At 42.3% G+C, this 24184-nt stretch overlaps 8 protein-coding genes across 8 annotated transcripts; 5 read left to right on the top strand and 3 right to left on the bottom strand.

The window, feature by feature from the left end:
* Positions 1 to 3445: 3445 nt before the first annotated feature.
* On the bottom strand, positions 3446 to 5446 carry BGW36DRAFT_384726 (uncharacterized protein). The gene is made up of 2 exons (XM_046216835.1): positions 5332 to 5446; positions 3446 to 5235 (listed from the first exon to the last, which is right to left on the bottom strand). The coding sequence occupies exons 1-2, from the start codon at positions 5359 to 5361 to the stop codon at positions 3538 to 3540; spliced, it is 1728 nt and encodes a 575-aa protein (XP_046069978.1). The 5' UTR covers positions 5362 to 5446; the 3' UTR covers positions 3446 to 3537.
* A 2756-nt stretch (positions 5447 to 8202) lies between these two features.
* BGW36DRAFT_384723 (uncharacterized protein) lies at positions 8203 to 10227 on the bottom strand. The gene is made up of 7 exons (XM_046216834.1): positions 9921 to 10227; positions 9759 to 9850; positions 9454 to 9703; positions 9278 to 9406; positions 9192 to 9228; positions 9009 to 9127; positions 8203 to 8955 (listed from the first exon to the last, which is right to left on the bottom strand). Exons 1-7 carry the CDS (start codon positions 10092 to 10094, stop codon positions 8386 to 8388), a joined length of 1371 nt encoding a protein of 456 aa, XP_046069977.1. The 5' UTR covers positions 10095 to 10227; the 3' UTR covers positions 8203 to 8385.
* Positions 10228 to 10361: 134 nt separating this feature from the next.
* Positions 10362 to 10723, bottom strand: BGW36DRAFT_384722 (uncharacterized protein). The gene has a single exon (XM_046216833.1). It carries the CDS (start codon positions 10712 to 10714, stop codon positions 10487 to 10489), a length of 228 nt encoding a protein of 75 aa, XP_046069976.1. The 5' UTR covers positions 10715 to 10723; the 3' UTR covers positions 10362 to 10486.
* Positions 10724 to 10738: 15 nt separating this feature from the next.
* On the top strand, positions 10739 to 13112 carry BGW36DRAFT_409813 (allantoate permease). Its single transcript, XM_046219121.1, has 11 exons — positions 10739 to 11018; positions 11094 to 11266; positions 11328 to 11590; positions 11639 to 11804; positions 11875 to 12085; positions 12135 to 12201; positions 12259 to 12461; positions 12513 to 12548; positions 12610 to 12812; positions 12867 to 12935; positions 12994 to 13112. Exons 1-10 carry the CDS (start codon positions 10776 to 10778, stop codon positions 12880 to 12882), a joined length of 1581 nt encoding a protein of 526 aa, XP_046069975.1. The 5' UTR covers positions 10739 to 10775; the 3' UTR covers positions 12883 to 12935; positions 12994 to 13112.
* A 600-nt stretch (positions 13113 to 13712) lies between these two features.
* Positions 13713 to 15640, top strand: BGW36DRAFT_430315 (cytochrome P450; the record flags this gene model as incomplete). The annotated part of the gene is made up of 8 exons (XM_046220830.1): positions 13713 to 13766; positions 13822 to 13966; positions 14022 to 14172; positions 14227 to 14410; positions 14465 to 14581; positions 14791 to 15183; positions 15236 to 15408; positions 15460 to 15640. 8 exons carry the CDS (start codon positions 13713 to 13715, stop codon positions 15638 to 15640), a joined length of 1398 nt encoding a protein of 465 aa, XP_046069974.1.
* A 1189-nt stretch (positions 15641 to 16829) lies between these two features.
* On the top strand, positions 16830 to 17823 carry BGW36DRAFT_384719 (uncharacterized protein). Its single transcript, XM_046216832.1, has 2 exons — positions 16830 to 17220; positions 17273 to 17823. Exons 1-2 carry the CDS (start codon positions 17052 to 17054, stop codon positions 17515 to 17517), a joined length of 414 nt encoding a protein of 137 aa, XP_046069973.1. The 5' UTR covers positions 16830 to 17051; the 3' UTR covers positions 17518 to 17823.
* Positions 17824 to 19261: 1438 nt separating this feature from the next.
* Positions 19262 to 20735, top strand: BGW36DRAFT_384715 (putative glycosyl hydrolase). Its single transcript, XM_046216831.1, has 3 exons — positions 19262 to 19751; positions 19817 to 20076; positions 20149 to 20735. Exons 1-3 carry the CDS (start codon positions 19305 to 19307, stop codon positions 20558 to 20560), a joined length of 1119 nt encoding a protein of 372 aa, XP_046069972.1. The 5' UTR covers positions 19262 to 19304; the 3' UTR covers positions 20561 to 20735.
* A 1529-nt stretch (positions 20736 to 22264) lies between these two features.
* On the top strand, positions 22265 to 23444 carry BGW36DRAFT_454918 (putative endo-1,3(4)-beta-glucanase; the record flags this gene model as incomplete). The annotated part of the gene is made up of 3 exons (XM_046221915.1): positions 22265 to 22696; positions 22765 to 23188; positions 23280 to 23444. Exons 1-3 carry the CDS (start codon positions 22500 to 22502, stop codon positions 23442 to 23444), a joined length of 786 nt encoding a protein of 261 aa, XP_046069971.1. The 5' UTR covers positions 22265 to 22499.
* Positions 23445 to 24184: the final 740 nt, after the last annotated feature.

The raw sequence follows: 24184 nt of genomic DNA, 5'->3' as shown, positions 1-24184 counted from the left end.
CCAGCCAAGATTTTCCGTCACCCAAATTCGTCCTCCCAAGTGACATTCTATTGCCCTTGCACTCTTAGCCGGGCAGCCCACTAACAACGAGGGTAAACTATAAGCTGAACCAATAAAAAGCACGAAAATGCTTGACACGCCAGTCACATTTAACTGTGCTATATAAGGGTTCGGAGTAGATATAGGATATTTGAATGTGATGACTGCACAATTAGCTATATCACTTAGCTATTTTTTAAATAGTTCTCTTTGATGTCTGTAATATTAAAGGTCAAGCATTCTGTACTAGTTGTAATTGTTAATAGGACGAGTAGTAGGCGAGGATAGTGATGATGGTAAATATTGACGAGGCTGTTATTGAAGGGTCTAGGCTCTCCAGGGAAGTATAATCGCACTCACCCCCATTCTGCTTACTATTTACTCCGACTATCAGTCCCATAGCCAGGTAGTGCTAACCTCAACCTCATTGCTTCCGAAATGAGCTGTCTAGAGCGAGGGCATCTTCCGCATCTCGGGAATTATTTAGAAATGCTAGATTTGTGGGTACTGTAATTCGCGTCCAGTTATCGCGATAGTGTAGTAGTGCATACCCATTTAAAATAACTCGGGTACTTGTTGGACTTGAGGGTTGCTCTCAATCGACACACACCACCTATTATGTTCGTTTGCGATAGAAATAGGATCAAGTTTTTTATCTATTAACTCGGCCATCTTATAAAACCAAGCGTGACTTTTTGAGAGGTGTCACAGTATGTTGGGAGGACAATCTACCGTAAATTCTATATACAAAGATAAATCATAACCTGGGGGATTGCCATTATTGCCAATCTAACCTCCAATATAAGATATAATTCCAGATCCAGCTCCGATTGGCAGATAGGCAAGCGGCAAAAACTGTACATTGCATCACAAGTGCCTTATGATCGTTATAATCATGATTGTATAGGGTCTTTATTCGATGGACCGCAGACCGAAGACGATGATGTTATGGTCACCAATTACGTTCACCTCGTGACTTATATATAATGTTGACTCATCTCAAATTTAGATTGAAAGTCCCGTCTGTCGTGCACAGAGAGGCTGATATAGTTTATTTTGCCGCCAGGGGGATGAGAGACTGACCAATTAGAAATTGAATTTCGACAAATCGAGCCATGCGTGAGCTCTATAGAGAAGGAAGTACCAGATATCGAGAAAAGCACAGATGTGTAGTTATCTTCGTCTATTGATGATGGAAACGAAGTGTCATTGTCTTGAATCTTCCCACTATGCATACCCATAGCTCTGATTTCCTTTCTGGTCTGGGTGGATGAGGCTATCCTGCTACGGCTATCGCAAAAGTTTCTAACGAGTTCGACTCTTTTAGCCTAATTAGATAGTATGGCCCGGCAAATGTCTTCAATCTATGTACCTGCCAGTTACTGTTCAGTTGGTTTCACAAGGACTTTCCACCGCGGGCCACGTACCTAGCCTCCCTCCTTATTTTCGAAGCTGTATACACTTTGCAGGCTGCAGCACCACTATCAGCGACATTCATTGTTGGCTGCGTGTTTGCGGGAATCGGTGGCTGAAGTGTGCTTTCTGGAAGACTTACACTCTTCTCTGAGGAAATCCCGAAATCAAGACTCCTGTATGTAATGGGACCTTTTAGCTGGATTCATATAGTAGGCGCTATAACAACCACTTCCACGACATGGAGATGGTACAACTTGTGTTTACTACTTTATTTGCAGAGATACTGAATTTTACAGGTGCTTTAATTTAAACCCAATCACATCCGCGGCAGTAATTGTCCCCGGTATCATTCTCTGAAGAAAGAGATTGACAAAAATGACCAAGCACAAAAGAGACGTTCAGACCATCTCAAGCCTGACAGGGGCGCATGTGTAGACTGATTTCCTCGGTATGATTGTATTTCTAGAGCAGTCACTGCCCTATTACTCAGAATGCAATTCGGTGGATTAGTTTACTCCTAGTCTGATGGAAGGACTATCACATTTGTAGCAATTGGAATCATTTTACTGGCTTTATGGTGATTGAGTGGTGAATAGGGGATTGTCTCAGAAGGTTATTAAAGATTGGATTGTAATTCTTGCGTCTATCTTCCCAATACTAAGCTTATTTCATCGTAACTTACCTAGTATCCTCCTCCCACAGTCGTATGCTATTAAATCGCCCAAAATATTGTTAACCTTTCACCCTAAACAATATTCGTAACTTGCAGTAAAGTGACATGGAACCTATAGTTCAAAGAATGTGTTCAGTAGAACATCTTGAATTAAAAAAAGGAATAAGTAGGAGAGAGATACTTACATTTCACGAGCATGGCACACGAGCATGGCACACGGTAGTCTCAACGCATGTGTTAGTGGTCAAACCTGCCGAGACAATATAAGTGATATCTCGCAGCTAGAACTGATATTCCAGGTCGGTATTTAAGAAAGGACTGTTATTTTATATGTCAGCATTCAGAAATAATGTAGAATTAGTGCTTAATTCGGATTTATATTTAGTACTAACCTGTTTTTCCAGTGTCAGGAGATAACTACCTCGCCATTCCTAGGCTGAGATGCAAATTCTCTTAAAATCTGCCTATCAAATGCTTCGTCAAATGATCTATTATCTTTAATCCAAATATGCGACGCATTCATGTGGTTTGTGCCAGAATAAGTTCCATCTTTAGTGGTGTAATGCAGACCATAGAAGATAAAAATATGAGTTTGTCTCGCCTCTGCAACTAGCTCTTTCAGGTGTATGAAAGAATTAGAAAACTTAAGCAAGCCTTCATACGGTGATACAACCACAATGTGCGGTTTATTTGATCATATTAGTGGCTTTACTTGGCCCTGCCACCCTGAGCTCTAGACACGGATCGTTAATGCTCAGAATAGGAAACCTCGAACACTGGAATTAGGAATACCTGTGATATTCGTAGAACTGAAAAGCAACTACTACCTAGCAAATTACACTTACAGCTTGAATTCTGATATCATTCAGACTTCCTATTGGTCTATACTGTTTTACCTGATAATGAATAAATGAAATATCGCGGGGTACACTCATGAACGTTTCGCAAATTCTCTGAAATGCTGGGAGAAAGAAAGAGGGACAGTCTGGGATTTACGCCTTCCAACAGCATATATAGCATCATACACACCCTTGAGAACAAAGGGAAATTTTCTGTTATGTTGAGTTCTTTGGGGCAATCTGCGCGGACAGGATAATAGCCCAATTCCGACAGACGCTGTTCCCGCTGCTACATTAGTCTGTTACCGATCCATGTCTACGTTTGACTCCGTTATTCCCTTTCTTATTTCATACGTCGATTCATAGGCAGATTATATGATTTTAATATGTTAATGGTATTTTCTTACTCTATATAATGACAATATTATCTTAAGGGGGCCATTTACTTAGGAAAATGGCTATGAAGTTTAGAAATGCCTTCCATATGACATCTATTGCTGGGGATTTGCTTGATGACGTACTAGAGGTAGGTTTATCACAACTGTCAATTTAATAGTTAATCCACTACATCTATTCATATTGTCTCCAACAGGCCCCTAATTGTGACATCTCTGCCATATCACCGGTGGGAGCAATATTCATGTTCAGTGCCTGCTGAAACTGCATTGCACCCTGTGCGCCTGCAGCTGTTGCCCAATGATATCCAATCTGCGAATTGCCGTAGTCATGCGTACGATGGGACTGTGACGCCGATACAATATTATCAGCTCCTTGTAGCAAAGTCGAGGACATAAAGAGCGTTGCTTGAGTATTCATTCGCATTTTAGCCATTTCCAGAATCATCCTCATCCGAGGCATAGTTGCCTGGTAGACTTGCCTGCGTTCACGAAGCGCAACGTTGAAGGATTGGATGTTATTTTTGGCACAAGCTTCATCCCATAGGCGGCGCATGCGGGGCGAGTACGCATCACAGATAAATTCCTCTGTGCGTTTTTGCAATGTTAAAGTACCGGCCAGGCTAGTGTTTCGAATTGCTTCTTCATAGCAGCTTTCGCAAATAGTGGCTTCTTCACCGCAATACCATAGACGATTTGTCCATGGGCCGTCTTTTGGACATGGAGGAAGAGGGGCCAGCCTCGCGACGAAGTTGTGGAATATGGAAAAATCATTGACCCCTACTGCTTCATCTATCTTTAAGAAATAGCTCTGTGCCCTTGGAAACCCGGGGAAGAGGTCGCAGATGTATGCTGAACCGTCTGCAGGACCACCAGTGTGTTGGAAATACCTACCGAGTCCGAAGGGTTGTATGATTCCCACAAAACAGCGACCACAGATTTTGAAATCAGGGCAGCCACTGAGTGTATACCAGACCCCATTAGTAATGCCATCTTTTGTGCAGGGTGGCAAGTTTTGAATTATTGATGCCGCATTATGCCAAAGAGCAACGTTTTTCTTATCGCATGCCTCGTTCCAAGCCACGACCATACCCAATACCGTGTTTGAGTTTGCGCAATCCCAAATTTCGCCTTTTCTATTTTCCGGTACCTGAACTTGTGAGAAACTCGGTGCCATTGGAGTTAGATCAGCCCCATCATGAAAACAAGCACCACAAATAAGTATCCGATTCATGGGTGGATTCGGCATGTACCAAAGCGTAGAGGAACATGGCGCACCTTTTAAAGAATTACAGGCCGGAATTCTCATTCTTGCAGCTGCTGATTGGATGAACAAAGGCCAGTTTTGTGTGATAGAGTTATCTAAAAGACTCTTTTTTATGAAACTGATAGCCATATCGCAGGTGACCGATTGACCATTGACACCACCGTTTTCGAGGACAAATTTGTCCGCGAAAGCTGTTGCGCGGACTGTATCACTGTAACATGCTTCACAGCAGACGAAACCAGAAATTTCCTTGTTTCTAAGACTATACCAGGAATACCCACCAGTTGCTGTAGACGCCGTTAAACCAATAGTTGGTCCTGTACAATTCTGAATTTTTCCTCGGTCAATCATATATTGGCGGATCAATTCCCAGGCACGGTCATTCAGGGTAGCCGCTCCCAAGCGATTCATTTTCTCACTATTCCAGAGACAGAATCTTCTTGGATCTGCTGAAAACCTTTCCGCTTGGAACTGTCCGGCGAATTGTGTAGTCCGAATTTTATCCTCCCAGCATTTTGAGCAGACGGTGAAGGCTGGACTGTTGATGGGGACATACCATGTCGTCGTAAACACCACGGCAGAAGTTTTAGGGCATTGGACCAGAATCTAGATAATTATGAAATGCAATAAGAAAATGGCATTTCCATGAGCTTGCGCTGGCTCTTCGATAACAATATATAGGTAAATTAAGGAACAACCCACATTGTGTGTATTGCTTGAGTTATAGCTCATCTCGATTTTTTTTCCTTTTTTTGGCTGGATTCAATTATATTGCTTTTTCACCAAACACATCAGCCGAAGCTTAATTACTTATACCATTTATACCATTAAAATTCTGGGGACTCTCAATGCGACGAAATTTGCGGCTCTCAGTCCGCCGCTCGTTTATGATTACCCGATCTGGACATTAGGCTGCTAGCACTGCCACAAAGAAGAGTGAGGCTTTGCGTCCTCAGCGTGTACCCTCTTCGGTCCAATACTATTAACTAACTTTACCTAGACTCTGTCTGCTCTAAGACTAAGCATAAAAGGCAGAAACTGAAGATATTTATAACATTACAGATATTATTTCATTTGTGAATTGAAGGCCTTAATTCTCTTTAAGTTTGACTAAAAAGTATCTGCTTAACTAGTTTCCAACCAGGTAATTCACTTACTAATCCTGCATTTACCACACTAGCCCGGCTCAAGTTAATTAATAGACCCTGCGCACCGATAGGCTAACTCGTTATATATTAGACTTTTGCCCATATAACTAACAGTCAATATATAATTCGCCAGGCGCCCTACGAATGTCAAGTCTCTGGTACATATAAGATTTATGGATCAAGTTCATGTATGTCAATTGATGTGATGCACCAGATAATTGATGCTCTACTATTCAATAATAATATTATTATGGATGGTCGCAAACTACTCTCCGGATTGTCCGATCGATTGCAAAAATCATTTTTATTATACTCGCTTATTTAATCACTGGTAGCTTGCGAAATTTATTGACGACTTGAACGGTTGCATAGTAGCGGAAAGCGATGTGAGGCTGCAAACCAAAATCCGAAATTAATGCTCGCTGTGGCGAACAAGGCTATTGGGATAGCTTGAACCCCTAAAGAGGCAGCCACACCTGCCATTTTATTAACTCTCAGCAAGGAGCTATATTAGATCTAATCCCTGGAGGAATTAGACAAGCTTCCTATACACTAATAGATATAGTTCTTGGCCATGGAAAGACGTACCTGTTCAAACATATAAGCATGTACTGTAAATACATTCCAATAAAAACAAAAAAAAAAAAAACAAAACAGATTTATGCACCAGGTTTAATACCAGCCTAATATCAATTGATATCAATCTTGATTATAAAATACACTACCCGAATCTATATTATATGTATATTATACTATTAGGCATTGTAAAAATAGTTATCTAAACTCTTCAATTACTATGTTATAATACGACGACGAAGATATTAACAAGCTAGATTGTCATAGTACCTATACATGTAGTAGCAGATAGAAAACGTCTTGATACATATATTCGAATAATGAATGCTTCCCTAAGTGTATTTCCAGATATATTTACGCGCAGATAAGATACCAAACGGCGGTGTAAATAACAATATAAATTTGATACATGCCAGTTGCAACATTGTCTGAATTTCTGTCAGATGATTGATTCCTCTCTGCGCTTGAATTGCAGTGCTGTCATTACGCTGCACCCTCTCTAGGTTCGAAAAAACAAACACCAAAACAGGCCTACATACTGTATTGCCATAAATCTACGACAGGTTTGGCACCCGGCTGCCTCTTTCTTTGGAACGTTATGATTGATAGCGAGTGGGATGGAACCACTAATCAAATTACCCATGTTGCTGAATGAAACCATATCACAATGTAACTCCCTTTTTTATGCTACTCTAGATACCCAGTCACGGTTACCCCATCAACAGACCAGGAGAACCCCGCTGATACATCTCATGCGATGGCGCCCACGTATACTATCCAAGTTGTCCCGAATCTGTTGTTTATGTACAGATTCACTGCATATAACGGATATTCAACCAATGGGAGAGCGACAGTCAATTGAAACCCTAACTTATTGGTGATGAAAGGACTAGTAAAACAGGTTTCTGGTATAAAAGCGTATGACTGTGTTGGGAGCGTTGACAAGATTGGGGCTTTGCGAGCCGTCTACGCCGAGTCCGCTCATTGCTAACCAAAGCGCCAAGGCGTACTACCAGCAGTCGAAACAAGGTTGAACGGAAAAATTGTGTTTTGCTTCTTCTTGTTGCGTGACGGGGTTGTTATCCTTCGGCGCATATATTGTTAGAGCCACAAAATCTCCATTGATTTCATTAGATGTAGACATCTTAAGCCAACGCGATAACCCGAGCCCCTGCCACGGAGAAACTATCTGCACCACATCCAACTCTCGGCCACGCAATATCAACCTATCAAATCTTTTCAAATAAAACATGGCGGATGATCACAGTTAACCAGCCACTTCTGGCACCTAATGTTGCCTCGGTCAATAAGGCGCCTAAGGATGTGGTCATATCTAACCATGACAAATCTCCACAGGTTCCTCATCCCTCAGAATATATATTCTTCTATGCTCACAAGGTCACTACAAAGGATAACGGCGGCGATAGCGATATCTTCAAGTCTTAAATCGTTCAATCGCACCACTAGAGAAATGCCTTATTTCATCAACCAGCTAGCTCGGAAAGGCACTTCAAGCCAGGTAGCATGTAAGGCAGAGAAGCGGAACAATAGTGGTTCTACTCTAGGTCGGGCTTTTGGAAAGGAAATCATGGATAGAGATAGTTTCATGTTACAGAAGGAGAAGATGGAGAGCCAGATAAGGCGATATGGAAGGGGCGAATATACAAGTTGGAACCGGGAAGATAATGATCAAACATTGGTTGCAGAGCATCGTCTACTAGCGATTGGTGCTCACAACAAACATGTCTCCATTGGCTAGTCGGTTGACTGGGAGTTTTGATAGGAGATTAGAAGTGCTCTATTATTAGGGTGTTATCAAGGCATTCTGCCGGCGATCTATGTTGCAGCGTCAAATAGTAGCCAGTTTATTGCTATACAGAAAGATTGAATACTTGACTAAATATGCATATGATATATCCGGTCTTCAATCAAGGCCTGGTAACAATAAACATCAATGGACGTCATTATTGTGAAACCGTCACTCCCCCTAGCCTCATTCGATTGAAGGCATTAGCATCACTCTAAAATGGAGTCATAGTTTTTCTCTAAGACCAATACTGTCATTCCGCCCCCCCACCTTTTTTCGACCATTTGTCCTGTTGGCCTGGGAAGCGTCGACGGCGAATTCTTGTGAAGCGGCGACAATGGCAAATGCCTTCTCAACATCATGCTCGGTCATCCATTCTGTATTCGGTCTGTTCTTTAATCTGGATATCAGAACCGTCTCCCCTACCTCCGGCGCTATGGATAAAGGTGTTTGGTTGTTGAGTTGATGATGTACGATACTCAACAACTCTTCGGTATGCTGTCTTCTTGTACGATCATATAAGCTGAGAGACCTGCGAATATTCGAGGCTGAAAACGGGATATTGGATTCAGGCGATGCAAAGGTATGCTTAAATCCCAGCGCAAGTGCGAGACTATCGTCAAGAGCCAACGAACCTCCAGCTGCGAACGCTCCTCCATGGGCATGCGCCGCATCGCCTATTAGTGTCACCCGCGATGCGAGAACCCACGTTGGAAGGGGATCACCGACATAGTTAGGGTATAGGCGAGAGTATGGGGTCAGCTCAGATAGTGCTTTGACAACCGGGTTCCAGTTCTTTTTACCGGAGTTACTTAACTGCCAGGGTTTGGAAGCAAATGGGACAATACCTTATATTTTTCTTTCAAAAATTGAACGTCGCCAGGCTGGTCCCAAGAAATGCTCTTCTCCAATTCCTCCAGACTCCGTCCATCTTCATATGCCCCTACCGTAGTGTACTGACCTTTGCCTTTGTCTATTAGCCCAAGATTCACGTCCAATCGACGGATCAATTTGAATTAATTGAAACATACCCAGCTTGGAAGCGAAGAAATTGTCTTTAGGACCCCACTGTGGCAATTTGTCAATATTTCTCTATAAATGACTATGATATTCATACCCAGTGTGTTGAATCTGCTGGCAAGTTCGGAACTTTGCCCTCAACCAAGTTGGCGTCGAACGTTGCCCTCATGAAAATCTTGCCACCAAATCTAAGTCTATAGTTAGGGAAGTACGCTTGCCGCACTTTCTATTAGGATATTAGCAACGGGGCTCGGAAGAGACTAATCAACGCACTGATTTTATTCCGTCTGCCCCTATTAGAACGTCACCATAGGTGCTAGTACCATCAATGAAGTGCAGCGATACTCTATCCTCGGTTGCTTCTGCATGTGAAACCCTTTTACCCAAGTGAATTGCTTCTCTTGGAACATGTTTCAATAGTGCAGCGTGAAGATGGCCACGATGGAAACGTGTTGTCTGGTGACGACGGTCCGGAACATTGATATGTGTATCCACAGAGACGACTTGGTTGGACTTCCAATGCCTTTCCCCGTCATTAAGCATACTACAGGGGTGTAGTGGTCACTCTCAGAGCTTACCGGAAAATATGTGGTATGTCACTAGGTCCTCGAAACCCGATCTCGTCGCTAAGGGCATTATCTACACCAAGCTTTTCCAGAGTTCGCATTCCCTGGATTTGAAAATTCGGTACACTGATCAGGCCTAAGTCCAAACATGATTTCTGTGCTAAGGGTGGATACATTTGGACTCAACGCAATACTAGCCCCAATCTCAAGCAGCTCCGGGGCCTGCTCGTAAAGCTGAATATCCAGATTTGATATGCCAGAGATGCGTGTCAACGCGATTGCTGTCGCGAGGCCTGCAATTCCAGCTCCGGCAATGAGGACGCGTAGTTGGGCGTCTTGTACTGCCATACTTGCGATCAAGTCGAGAATATCCACCTACTGTCAATAATTGATTTTTTTGCGAGGCAAGGTATAATCTCTCCGGGCTTATAGCTCGTAGTATTATACTGTTATATCTTCGGTATAGTTAGTTCATAAATTCGGATGGCATATCATGATTAACAGTTGATACGAAGACTTAGTTGACAATCGGCATGGTGCGGGACACCTTGGCCCTTATCTATAAATCGTGATTGGCCGCTTCCGACAGCACGTCAAACTCGCATGCTTGACGTGAGGCGATGATGGCAGAAATGGCGAATAAGACACCATCAGCAGACAGCCCAGAGTTTGCCTTCTGCTATTCACCATAAGTTTTTGTGAGGGCTGATTTTGATTCCCAAGAACCTTCAAGATCTGTATTACACATATGTTGTCCGCTCACGTCCAATTAGCAGACCCAGTGGGCAATGCGCCGTACTACCACCTGGGTTATCCCCTAATTCGGTAATATCAATCGGTACAAGGCCGACGTCCATCAGACTATGTATGCACCTAGGACTACAACCCGGACAATAGTTATAGTATTGCGCCATAGCTGGCTCAACATGGAGAAGGATCATCAGAGGAGAACGTCTTAAATAACGCATCAATCTTCAGGCAAATCGTGGATACGCCGCCCCTGTTGGTGTTCAATAAAAAACGCGGAAAATGGCGACGACACAGCAGACAGCTGTTGTGGCAACCGCGACCGGACCGGAAAGCGATGAAGAGCTCGCCCTCGCCGCAAAACTGCCAGATCGATTCGCTGACGAGAGCTACAAACTATTCTCCAGAGTCGACGTTAAGGAGCCAACAGATGATGAAGCCAGGCGAATCCGAAACAAATGTCTCTGGCGCATTTTGCCATTTTTGTGCATTGGATACCACCTAATGTACGTGGATAAGCAAACGGTATGGACATTCTATGCAGGAGTACCAGGACATGATGGCCTCATTTCTAATATCTCTGTGTCTCATGGTAATTAGTTGGGCAGTTCTGCAATTCTTGGTATCATGGAGGATGCCCGTCTAAGTTCCAACCAGTACAACTGGCTATCCTCGGTATTCTATTTCGGCTACCTTGTCGCAGAGTGGCCTCAAAATTGGGCGCTACAGAAGTTCCCTGTGGCTAAATGGTTGGCAGGTAACCTTGTGATTTGGTATGTTCCGTTGAAATCTTTATTTCGACGGGGCTTTGTTTGACCTTTCTGTTTCGTACAGGGGCGGTATAACTCTTCTTCACATCCCATGTCAAAGCTTTGGTTCTCTCTTTGCCGTTCGTCTGTTGCTTGGATTGGCAGAAGCAAGCATTGTGCCTGCGTTTCTTCTCTCCATGTCAATGTTCTTCACATATCAAGAACAGGCGGTTCTCATGCCGATCATGTGGTCGATTGGAAATGCAAGCCCGATAACTTCGGGCCTTTTGTCATACGGTGTTCTATGGATAGAGACCGGTAGCTTTGCTCCATGGAAATGGTTTATGGGTTCGTGTCTCTTCCCGTAGAAGGATGACTGCTAACGGCATTCAAAAGTCGTTACCGGTATTATCACTATTATCTTCGGGGGCTTGGTATACCTTTTCTTTCCTGACAGCCCTTTGAATGCGACTTTCTTGACATACGAAGAACGGGGACAGGCGATCTTACGAATCAAGGAGAATAATTCCGGCATTGAACAAAAACAATTTAAAAAATACCAGTATGTCATCTTGCAATCCTCTCATTTGGCTTCGGTATATTAGTGAACAGTGACATATTGATTATTTCAGATTCATTGAAGCTATCAAGGACCCAAAATCATGGCTATTCGCTTTGCATGCTTGGGCCCAGGAAATGGCTAATGGCATCACAAATCAGTACTCATTGATTATAAACTCGTTCGGCTTTACAGTTTTGCAAACAACACTATTAGGCACGGTCACGGGAGCAGTTTCATTTGTGTCTCTTATAACAGCTGCATTTGCATTAAATAGGACAAAGGTAAACTACTCACCGAGCTCTTTGCTGAATTCCCATACTGACGAGCCAGAACTGCCGTGCATGGATATCTGTACTTGCCTATATTCCTGCCAGTCTCTCGAGTATCATTTTACTGGGTAGACTCTCTTCCGCAGATCACGTATCTAGAGGCTATCGCTGATTCGTTCTACCAGCTCTCCCTTGGTCAAACCGTTGGGGCCTCATCATAGGTATATGGATTCGTTCCACAACGGGAATATCTTACGCCATTGTCATGATTTGGGCCGCAAATGTTTCCGCTGGCCACACCAAGAAAACCACCGTTATTGCTCTCTATCACATTGGGTACGGGTTAGGAAATATCATTTCCCCTCAACTTTTTCGACCGCAATGGAAAGTAAGTGATTAGTCGTTGACTTCTTTCTTGACAGGGGCTAAAACCTCATAGCCACGTTATCGACCCACCTGGATTATTTTACTTGTGGTATGTTTATTAAGAACAACATCATATGCGGGAATATTTATTGAGATCAGCATATTTGTAGGTTGCCGCAATACTCCCTGCAACAATAGTATTGTTTTTAAGATTCTACCTTAATCAGGAGAACAATCGTCGGGACAGCCTCCAATCAGAAAGTCAAGTCATTGACAACGGACTCGTTGAAACGGTCAAAGAAGACGGGACTGTGGAGACCCATATCGTCGATAATAATCAATTAGATTTGACAGACAGAGAAAACCTCAAATTGTAAGTCCAATTGAACATCGACCATCCTAGCCGTATTAATTAATGATGATTTAGCCGATATGTTCTCTGAGATACCAATTCAAAGTATGAGCGACGAACTGCTTCAGACCATAACCGGAAAAAGTAAGATCATTGACGTGTCTCAATTTTTGTTCGTCATGTTGTTAACTATTCAACATAGTCAGTAATACCTAGCTCAGATATAATAGCCCGTAGTAGCCTGTGCAATTGGAGTGGAGGAGAGTATTTCGTAGTCTGCGGTCCTTCAATGTTGAATTTCTTCCATATCTAGTTCCAATATTTATACAACCATATTCCTATACAGATACACTATGCTTTCATATTGACTTCCTCACCTTTGACATAATCAGGAAAGTTGAAGAATTTTCAAACAGTGAATTGATACGGCGGAACAATGCTTTGTTCAACGTGTCATCAAAGTATTTCGAATATAAATGGAAAAGTTCCGCCGGCACACCCATTCAGTGTTGATGCTGTCCAACCAAAGGTTTTTTTGGGGTGTCGCACATTAAGTCGTAAACTACAGTAAAACTACTCTATGCGGCATCCAATTATATATGGATATGAATTTTTTACGTTTATCTAATCATGAAAAGTACATAATAACCAATTGATGCCCCGAAATCCTGTGTCATTTAATCTCATGGCTCATAAAATGGCGTATGGCATCATGCGGGACCAATTTGAGCAATCATGGCGTGACTCACTTGTCTAGATCTGAGACGCAAGGTCCAGCCGAGTAACCCTAATTTCGAGGAACACTGACGGAGAAATTCTCAATTACGTATTAATCTGAGAGTGACATCTGTTGTCATCAACCTCATTCCCATACGTTAAAGTTCTATTTTACAAGATCTCGGAATTCAGAACACAATAAAAATGACGACTTTTGCAGCTATTTGTCTTTGGGTTATATTCTTCACTGTTTCTTGGGTATGTTAATACCATCAAGCTTTCGACTGATAAATAAGTTAATATAGTACTCAAGATAGTTTACACCTACCTCTTTTCCCCTCTTGCTTCTATCCCCAATGCCGGAGTTCTATCACCAATATCACGTCTATTGTGGGAGTTTCCCATGGAGTATCGCGGAAGGATTAGTCTTGTGCTACCTGAACTTCATAAAAAGCATGGTAGGGACAGGAAATGGAAAAATGCACATTTAGGGAATTAACATGGTCCTACTAGGTCCTTTGGTAAGAATAGGACCGAACCAAGTCTCTTTTTACTCATTAGAGGCGTACAAGGCCATTCATTCCCCAACAAGCCTCTTTGTCAAGGATCCAAGAGTGTACAATCATTTCGTGCAGGATGGACACCCAGCACTATTTTCTATTATGTGCGCCCCCTTTCATAACGAACATATATTTTTAGGCTTAACCTTTCTGGTTAGAGACCCCAAGAAACATGCATTACGTCGCCGTAAGATGGGAATCTTATTCAACAGAAGTAAAGTCCCTAGCCAGACACCCATGATGCTTGAGAAAATATCGGAATTCTGTACTGTCCTGCATCACTTAGGTCAGAAAGGGCCGATCAATCTAATATCTTCGTGCCGTGCCTTGGAGGCTGACATAGTTGGTGACAAGCCTCTTTGCTAATGTTACAATATAATATGCTAACCATTAAAGTTAACAGCACGATTTGCGTTCGGCAATGAAATTGGCGCAATTGAGTCATTAAGACAATCCGGAGACTTACTGAGTGTTGTGCATAACAATGACTTGAAGTCTTCTATGATGCCAATTGTGAGTGCTAATGGTTCATCGTCAACAGCTAAAAGACTAAGCTTTTAGTACGTAAATTTTCCCACTGCTGTCATTATTTGGGAATATATCGAAAGCCTCCTTTTTTCAATTTTACGTCTGCAGTCCAGTTCTACAGCAAACACAAAACTCTTTAACAAGGCACATCTCTTGGTACCATGTATTCATCGATCTATGCTAATACCTCACAGTGGGCGGATAAACAACTCCAACCTCTTGTAAATAAAGAGATGGCTGCGGGATGCAACCATTCCTTTATGAGTACCATGGTCAAATTCCAAATGCCTCCGCAATCGGCGCTATCGGAAGCAAAAGAAATGCTAGGCCCCGGGACCGATACTACTTCATCCACACTCGCACATATCCTGTGGGCATTATCTGTTCTTCAATCATTCCAGAAAGAGCTAGTGCTAGATTTGACGAAGGCAGGATGGCCCACTGAGCTGGATCAACTTGAAGCCATTCCCAAACTAAAGGCTTGCGTTAAAGAAGGCATCAGATGGACCGGTGCCGCGGCGGCCATGCTCCCTAGAATCGTACCATCCGGGGGATCAATTGTCGCAGGGAAAAAAATTCCAGGCGGGGTACGTGCCAATTACTATTCATCGGACATCTGCTAAGACATTATTCGTTTAGACTATGGTTTGCAGTTCCCCTATCTGGTATCTGCGGGATGAGAATGCCTTCTCGGATCCAGATACCTACCGACCTAGTCGGTGGCTTGACGATACCAGTGGCCAGTCAACAGCACAACGAGATGACTACTACATTCCGTTCTCCAAAGGATCATCGACATGTATAGGCATACAGTAAGTTTCAGTCGGTTCGGTTTTCCTTTATTAATATCTAATGGAAGCCAGTTTCTCATATCTAGAGCTTTACCTCTCATTGATTCAAATTTTGAAAAACTTTGTTTTGAAACCCAGCTGTCATACTTCTACCGATATTGACATCGAACCTATACTCCCACCACGATTGGAGTGGGTGGCGGCCGTGCCTAAATTAAAGATGGAAATACATATGGAGAGCAGAGTATACTGAGTACATATTCCTGATCACGAATACTCGCATGTTTCTTGGTAAATGACGATAAAATATACAATTACCCATTAATATCTGTTGATTGAACCTTGTTGCTGCACCTTGGACCGTTGGTTTTGATCTATAGCAAAGACTTCGAGATGACATTTTTAGGATGTAGATTATTCGATTTTTACCATGTCTCCGTCGTCTCTTCCTTTTCACGGTGTTAACTCAGTCTCTAGCCTCCCCGTATTTTAATTGAACCCAGCGATTGCTAACAACACTACATGAGTGTTGCATTGCAATGCAACCAAGGTAGCATCTTCCAACCTATCAACAGCATTCCTCGTGCTCAGCAGCCAAGCTAAACAAAATATCACTAGTGCATACTTCAATCTAGACAAGTTCATAGTCCGCCCCGAACATTTCTTGTTTTGCTTATTTTCCTCCTCTTTGCGGGCTCGGTGCTGATCAAAAACGTTTGACCAGGATAGACACAGTGACCCGCGCCAGTATTCAATGCGGCCATATACCGGATTCAAATGACATTAACCAACGTTTTTTTATAATTGCCATTTCTTCATAATGTGGTGTGCATAGTCTGTTGAAACTCTACGTCGTATTTCCAGTGTTTTGACTTTATTACATATAAGGAAGTCTCCATTATCCTTATCAATCGATATCAAAGGAACTCCGATTAAGGGGCTAGGGTTACCAATTTCTTTCTGTTTGCAATTGGAAAACTTTACATTGCCAGACATATCCAATCATGTATTGGGTCATCATTAAACCAACATATTTGCCTTTTTTGTTTTCGTTTACTTACTTTTAATGGATCATGGGTATGTCAGCATTTGAAATAGTCTTTTTTAGAAGCCATTATTGGCAGAAACAATTGAACATGTACTACTAGTGTTACATTGATTCTAATTTGATGTTTGTCGGGGATGGACACATTCAGCATTTCAGCTGTGGGTGATTGGCTATGGCTCTGATTCTGGACTGTGAGTGGGCCGCTAAACATACTACTCAATATGCATGGCCCATTTACTGGCCATTAATAGGATGATAAGGGATCAGATCGCTTATCCCGTTATCGTATGGTGGAACTCTCAGGTTGGTTGGTCCAAGCGGAGAGGCTTGTCACAAACAAGCTTCACGCTATCTTAGCCAACCTTTTCCACGATACGATTTCAAAAATGAGATCAAGCCTACTCCACCCATCGCAGCCAACGACGCCACTCCATCGAGACATGGGAGGGGTAGATTTGCCAGGCATAAATAGAGCCGTTCCTCCGTCGCTGTTTGCCCGGTCAGAGTAAACCGCTTTTTCCCTTGTACTGAGTGGAAGCACAATTCTTTTCACTAACCGATCACTTCTTCACCCTTCCTTGAAACACATATACTGGAAGCTATCTTATTGATCACTATGAGCTTCAACAACAAAGACAACGATTTCAGTGGAAATCAAGGCAATGATGGGCTTGGAGGTAACCAAAATTACGACCAAGGCCAGGGTAACAACAACAACGACTACTCGGGTGGATCGGGTGCAACCGGATCTGGAGGAATTGGTGGCCTATTAAATAAAGCAGAAGGCATATGAATTGTTCTATCATCCGCGATTACTGTCGCTAATAGATACAACAGGCTTCCTCAACCAGGGTGGTTTTGACGGTACGAGTAACAACAACAACAACAACAACAACAACAACAACAACAACCAGCAGCAGCAGCAGCAGGGTGGTTCGGGAAACTCCAACAGCGCCTTTGACCAGGGAATTGACAACGCTGTGGATAAGTTCGCCGATCAGTATGCTCCACAAGGCACCGACGGAATTTTGGATAAGAGCCTGAACGATGCTGTCAACAATGAGGTGAACAAATTTATTTAGACCAGACACTTCGTTTGGTTTTTCGGGGAGTCCTTAACATTGGGGCATAGTCCAATTCTAGGGTTACGGTTTTGTGGCTGTGATTTTGCGTGTGGTGAATGAATTAAGCTGCAATCATACATAACTTTACTCAAATCATAAGAAACTTTTGTTTGACCGATTAAAAAGAATATTACATTAATCACTATAGCTTTCCGGCTGTATGCATGATCATTCTCGTCTATTTGATATTGGTATTGATCACGGTCTTAACAAAACAACACAATGAATCTTAGCGAATCTTAGAATGGTTAAAAATGCATGCATTCCTTGAATGATATCTATACATACTCCTTCGGATCTCCTAATAATCCGGCGATTTGAATGCGGATAACATAAATCGCTGATTTATCGACCCACTCCGAAGGATTTTAGCATCAAAGGGACATATGGATAGTTTTAATATTATTGAATATTAAAAATGCCTTCCCAAGATATATCTTGAATAGATTTAGTCGCATTGCTGTGCCTCATCTAAAACATCTGAATCTTAGAACAATGTACGAGGACGATCAAAGACACAATTCGATCTAACGCATCGATCCGTATAGAAAATACCGTTTTAAAGGTCAATCTCAGTCGACTCTTGAATTTTACTGTAAAGCTGGGAGATTCGCCGCGAGATGACGTGAGTAGAAGAAACTCCTCTTCTATAAAATAAAGGTCATTAGGGGCTCAATAATTCGTGTCCTAACTTAAACTCCAACTTATTTATTAATGCCACAAGGTGACGCCCACGTGTTTGACCTCCAGGAGGGTGGCCGGGGTTGGGGCCCTGCCGGCCCCTATAAGGCCCCCAAATCGCCCTCCCCATATAAGTGGCGTGGGGCAAGGCATTTGTAAGGGCATTTGAATGTTTCGACACCAGTTCGGGATAGGTGGCGGAGGATAGGGAGCTTAGGCCCCAAAGGAATCCCCTAGTGCCCACCAAAAAGAGACCTTCATAGCGTGAAGTCGGGTAAGGTCGTTAAAATTGACTATAATAATAATAATAATTCTGCATCGGGCCGAATAATAAAGCCAAATTATTAGCACAAGAATCCGTCTTTCAGTGGACGCCTTTATGTAGTACTCCGGGGTCCTGTTGGGGGCCTTGTTCTGGCATGAGGGAGATCCACAAGGAACTGTAGGGCTTTCGGGGGGTGTAGAAAACACTCACCCAGTTTCATATAGAGACTTTTCTTCTTTTTTTTAGTTTTTAATAATTCCTCATGTCGTACTTAGATAATGCACTTAATAATTAACATTTCAAATATTTGATGAAATGCAAAGCAACCATTCTCTTAAACACGGTCACAATAGCATCTAACAACTCTTACAGCTTACCGCTCAAGGGTTAATGAAATCAAGTAACTATTCCCATCACGCGACAGAGCCGCGAATGCTTATATATTATTGCAATAGAATTTCCCTCTCACATAAAATAAATACGATAAATACTGAATCCCAATTCCAACCATGTGGCCCATCAATGCATTCTTTTTATTTGGTGTACTCCGTAGTGGCCTGTAGGTGGATGTAACCTGGTGACTAGTTCCAACTATCGCCGTTGCTGACAATGCGCTGTCAGCAGTGGCGTTGAATGCACTATGAGACAGCTAGTAGAAGCCATGGCGGCCTTCGTAGTATAAATATGATTATGACCCAACATATAATTTTCTAATGATAATCGAATAGGTTTTTGTACACTCGCTAACTTCAGATACTCCTCAAGTCTTCCCACTTTTTGTCTTTCATTTGACTACGAGATGATTTTAAAAGCTGCTCTAGTCAACTCGGCACTGCTTCTCGCTGCAGGAAGCTCTGCACAGATCACTAATGTCAAGCAAGCTTTCTACACCCTTCAAAGTTGGTATAACCCAGGCTCTGGTATTTGGGACGGAGATGGATGGTGGAATGGTGCAAATGCCTTCACCGTCGTGGCTGAGCTTGCACTAGCTGCACAAACCAAGAATGACTCGTCTATCCTTCAATCAGCAACAAACATATTTGCAAACACGTGGATTGTCGGTCCCTCATCGAACGGAAACATACCCCAACAATCTGGTGGTAACTATGACTCGAGTAATGCAACGGCTTGGGGTGGCCCTGCGTATGACGACAACGGATGGTGGGCTCTAGCATGGATTGCCGCATATGATGCTACTAAAAATGATACCTATTTGCAATTGGCTCAAGGAATGTTCGACGATCTCGTAAGTTCTTTTTTTGCGTTGGTTATATATCGCAATTCAGGTGATTAACGGCAGTCATCGCGCAGGTTACTGATGCTTGGGGAACGAGATGTGGCAATGGTGGAGTGTATTGGAACTCCGATCATTCATACGTAAACGCAATCACCAACGAGCTTTTCCTTTCCATTGCTGCCCATCTGGCCAATCGTGTATCCGATAACTCGTCGTACTACATCTCATGGGCTGAGAAGGAATGGAATTGGTTCGCTACCAGTGGCATGATTAACGAGAACAACACCATCAACGATGGACTTACCGATCCTTGCACAAACAATGGCCAGACAGCGTAAGTATTGAATGTCTTTCAAAATTCTCAAATGTAGATTGACCGATAGGTAATGCTAACACTATTCATTAGCTGGTCATATAATCAGGGCGTTGTTCTTGGTGGCCTTGTTGAACTAAACAAAGCCTCTCCCAATCAATCCTACATTGACTCAGCCAATACGATTGCTCAAGCTGCCATAAAACTTCTTGCGGACTCAAATAACATCATTCACGAGACCTGCGAATCATCCGGCGACTGCTTTCCTAATGCTACTCAGTTCAAGGGAATTTTTATGCGCAACTTGTTGCTTTTACAACAAGCTTCGCCAAATGATCTATACGCGAAGGTGATTCAGTCATGCGCTCAGAGCATATGGGCCAATGACCGGGATAATACTACGAACCAGTTAAGCATTAACTGGGCAGGTCCATTTGTTAGCCCGGCCAATTCGTCTACGCACAGCTCAGCAATGGACGCGCTGGTGGCTGCAATCTACCTATAGATGTTTACCACATTTTCTAGTGTTTGGGCAACAGACAACTTTTTTTTAGCTATATACAGGACTCTCACCACCCCATACCTCTTTTATTTGTATGTACATGTTTTCCCGAGCTGTGCTCGGTTGAATATGTAAAAGCTATATACCTTAAGTGCTGTACTGGCCATTGATTCGAATCTATGCACTGGTGTTTCATAGTGGCTGAGCCTTCTTCCACAAGCAAAGGCTTGCGTCGTCGACATCTTGTAAAGTGGGAATTATTGTAGAAATAAGGTATACGACGCACATGGCCAACGCGTTTCAGATAGAATGGTACTCAAAATATCGATCTATTCTCGGTTTTCTTACACCATGCTATTAAAATGTTACAGTAGTAGCGAAATGATATTGCAGACAGCTGGCCCCTCTAGGGCGCGATGAATAATTACCCAGGATCATGTAGCATTGGCGCACCGATGACCGATAAATACCAACAATTTTAGTGGGGGGACTAGTAGGGTTGTGCTCATCAGACCCTTTTTGATGCAAGATCGCCGAGCTCTCCAGCCGCCTTTCCAAATTAGTAGGTCAGCAACCAGTTTGCTAATCATCACTTGCGCGTTCAGGTATATCAATAGCAAAAACCTACGATCAGGCGGTAAGTGACACGAAAACAAGTACTACAACTGCCATTGAGGGGTTAGTAGCATTAGATGGCACTGTAATCCGTACTTTGTTTTCTGTAAAAAGGAGGTGCGGCCCCCAACATCAAAGTCAAACGCATCAATTGATAGGTCAGCCCGCAATCAATGTCGGTGGAGTTAGAAATCTATATTTACAGCCACTAGCAAAAGTTTCAGCCCAAAACTCACAACGCGACGCGTACGCGTTTTTACCCTCACCTTTTAACCACTTCTCAATGCCTCTACGAACACCTCTACAGGCGATATCTATTAATTTTAAAGTTAGAAAAGAGCTGTCTTCATTTTTTTGAGATTATTATTCTTTCATAAATTAGCTTAGAAAATTATAAGATATTATAATAAGTACGAATTCTTCATAAAACCATCCAGTATATAGTTGTGGTTATTGCCCTTTATAACTCTCAAAGTAATCAACCATTCTTCCAGGACCAAGAGTCACTCAGGATATTCTGCTAACAAGAGGAAAGCTGTAAGGCAATAGACAATAAAGGGCTATTTATCACAGTGAAAATAGTAAAGAATAATCATTGGAGTATAAATAGTAGTATGCTATTTAATATGAAAATATAACACAATCTTCTAAATATATGATGGTAAATAAGTATCTATACACTCTCCGCAGAAAGTCTCAGCCTAAATGCCTTTTGTAAAAACTAACCCTTAATTATCAATGTAAATATTCTACTGTAACAATATAATATTTAAATAAAAATAAGATTGTAACTTTTGTACTAAATCAGCATTAGGCCGAAGCTTTCGCTAGTGGCTGTATGGAAAGTTATATAGCTTGTATAGAAGTCACCCAGCTATCAGGGAAGAATTGTGCTTTTGAATGTTAATACCATACAAGACGTCCAAGTTGGAATGTTGAAATGATGGATGTACCTTACACACGTAACTGATAATAGGCAATTTACCAAACACTGGTTGAAGGGTTATTCTATTTTTCTCCGGCCCCATACCTCGGCTGAATTTGAGTGTCGGAAAAATGAGAAATTCCACGGTACGACAATAGCGGAATAATAAATTCTACATAGCAAAATACAGTGGTTGGTCACGAGGCATCTCGCAGATTGTATTTTGGAGCTGCACGCCTGTTACACGTGAGTTTTGCCTCACACCACACCACATGGCCATAAGAACCGATCGAACTCCATTCGCGATCACAAGAGTGCCAAAAGGCAAGCGAATGAAACTCGAAATTGAAGGCAAATTAGGGGAATGCAAAGGGTAAAAACAGTAGCGACTTGCAATAAACAATGCAATATGAAAGTGCTGGTCTTATCTCTGCTGGTAGCGATGATTCCACATACATCGGAGTAGACACTAAAAATAACGCTGAGGGGACTGGTCGTCAAAGTGTGCGTCTTACTAGCACTGCGAGCTACACACACGGCTTATTTATCCTCAACTTAGCTCATATGCCAGGTTCTATATGTGGAACCTGGCCGGCTTTGTATGTATCACGATCGTTACATTATTGATATTTTTAATGTTTTTATTTCTTTTGAACTAATTGTACAGCTGGACTCTTGGCTCGGACTGGCCAAATCACGGTAAGATTGACATCATTGAAGGCGTTAATCTACAGACAAACGATGCTATGACACTTCATACTAGCAACGATTGTACTGTCAGAGATTCGGGGTTTACGGGGACGCTCTCGATATCTAACTGTTACGTTAATGCAACCGGTCAAAGTAGCAACGCTGGTTGCGCCATAACGTCGGCATCAGCCTCTTCATACGGAACCGGATTCAACAACGCTAGTGGAGGCGTGTATGCAATGGAATGGACCAGAAGCTATATCCGAACTTTTTTCTTCTCTCGCGACAGTGTTCCTGCTGATATTTCCGGTGGAGGCCCCAATCCAAGTGGGTGGGGAACGCCTGCTGCACTCTTCGAAGGGGACTGCCATATTGATAGTCACTTTGGTTCTCATCAGATCGTAAGCATTTGCTTTTTATTAGAGTCTTCATTCCTTCTTTTGCACCTTTATTCGATGGAGAAACCATAATATTGACATATGTCATCTTTAGGTTTTCGACATTACATTTTGCGGTTATTGGACTGGTAGCGTTTGGGAATCAAGTGGCTGCTCTAGTAAGGCTAGTACTTGTATCACTTACGTTCAAAATAACCCTTTTGCCTTTGCCGATACATACTGGCGGGTGAACTCACTGAAGATATATGAGAGTAATTAAATTTGGCTATGATACCACACTCAACTAGCTAGGTTTCATGAGAAGGGTCTTTTCTTTTATTCTTCTTGTTCAGTTTGTCACCGATATTCAAAATGTAGAGATACTCCGACCTTTGCTTTTGTCTAGTTTTAAGAGATACATTGAAAAACCATTATTTAACTATCAAGCATGTCATGGTTCATTCCGTTTCTTGTATTCTCCGAAAGCTTGGATGCTATGTTAGGTCTTCTAGGTCATTGGTGATAGATGCAGCTAGTTGTGAAATAGGTCTCTTTTGGCAAGTGATGGGAGTAACACGATAAATCGGATCCAAAGAGACTCGTATTGGTGGGGTATCATGCCGCGACAACAAGGAAACAAACATTAACGAAGATAATCAACTACCATTCAGATAAGAATAACGAACGGCGGGACATTGAATAGTAAATTAGCCCAACGAGAAGTATAGGTAACTGGAAATTGTTGCAATCTTTATGGAAAGTTCGATTTCAGGCATACATGACCTTCGTCGTTGCGCCTAGGAACTGTATTTTACCTAAGTTGTTGCTACCTTTTGAATCAGAGTACATATACGTACCAATGATAGGACTCATAAATCTAAGAAGTCAAGCTTGGACCTATCAAATTTTACGCCCGGCAAATATAGTACGACGACCATGGTCACACAGAGATTGAGATGTTTTGACACAAACCTCTCTAAAAAGTTTGAACATTTCATGCACTAGTATAAAAACACATGG

Source organism: Talaromyces proteolyticus, assembly GCF_021365285.1.
Source record: "Talaromyces proteolyticus strain PMI_201 chromosome Unknown BGW36scaffold_9, whole genome shotgun sequence".
NCBI classification, from domain to species: Eukaryota; Fungi; Ascomycota; class Eurotiomycetes; order Eurotiales; family Trichocomaceae; genus Talaromyces; species Talaromyces proteolyticus.
Note: the sequence above shows the minus strand (reverse complement) of the source record. Positions and strands in the feature narration are given on the sequence as shown.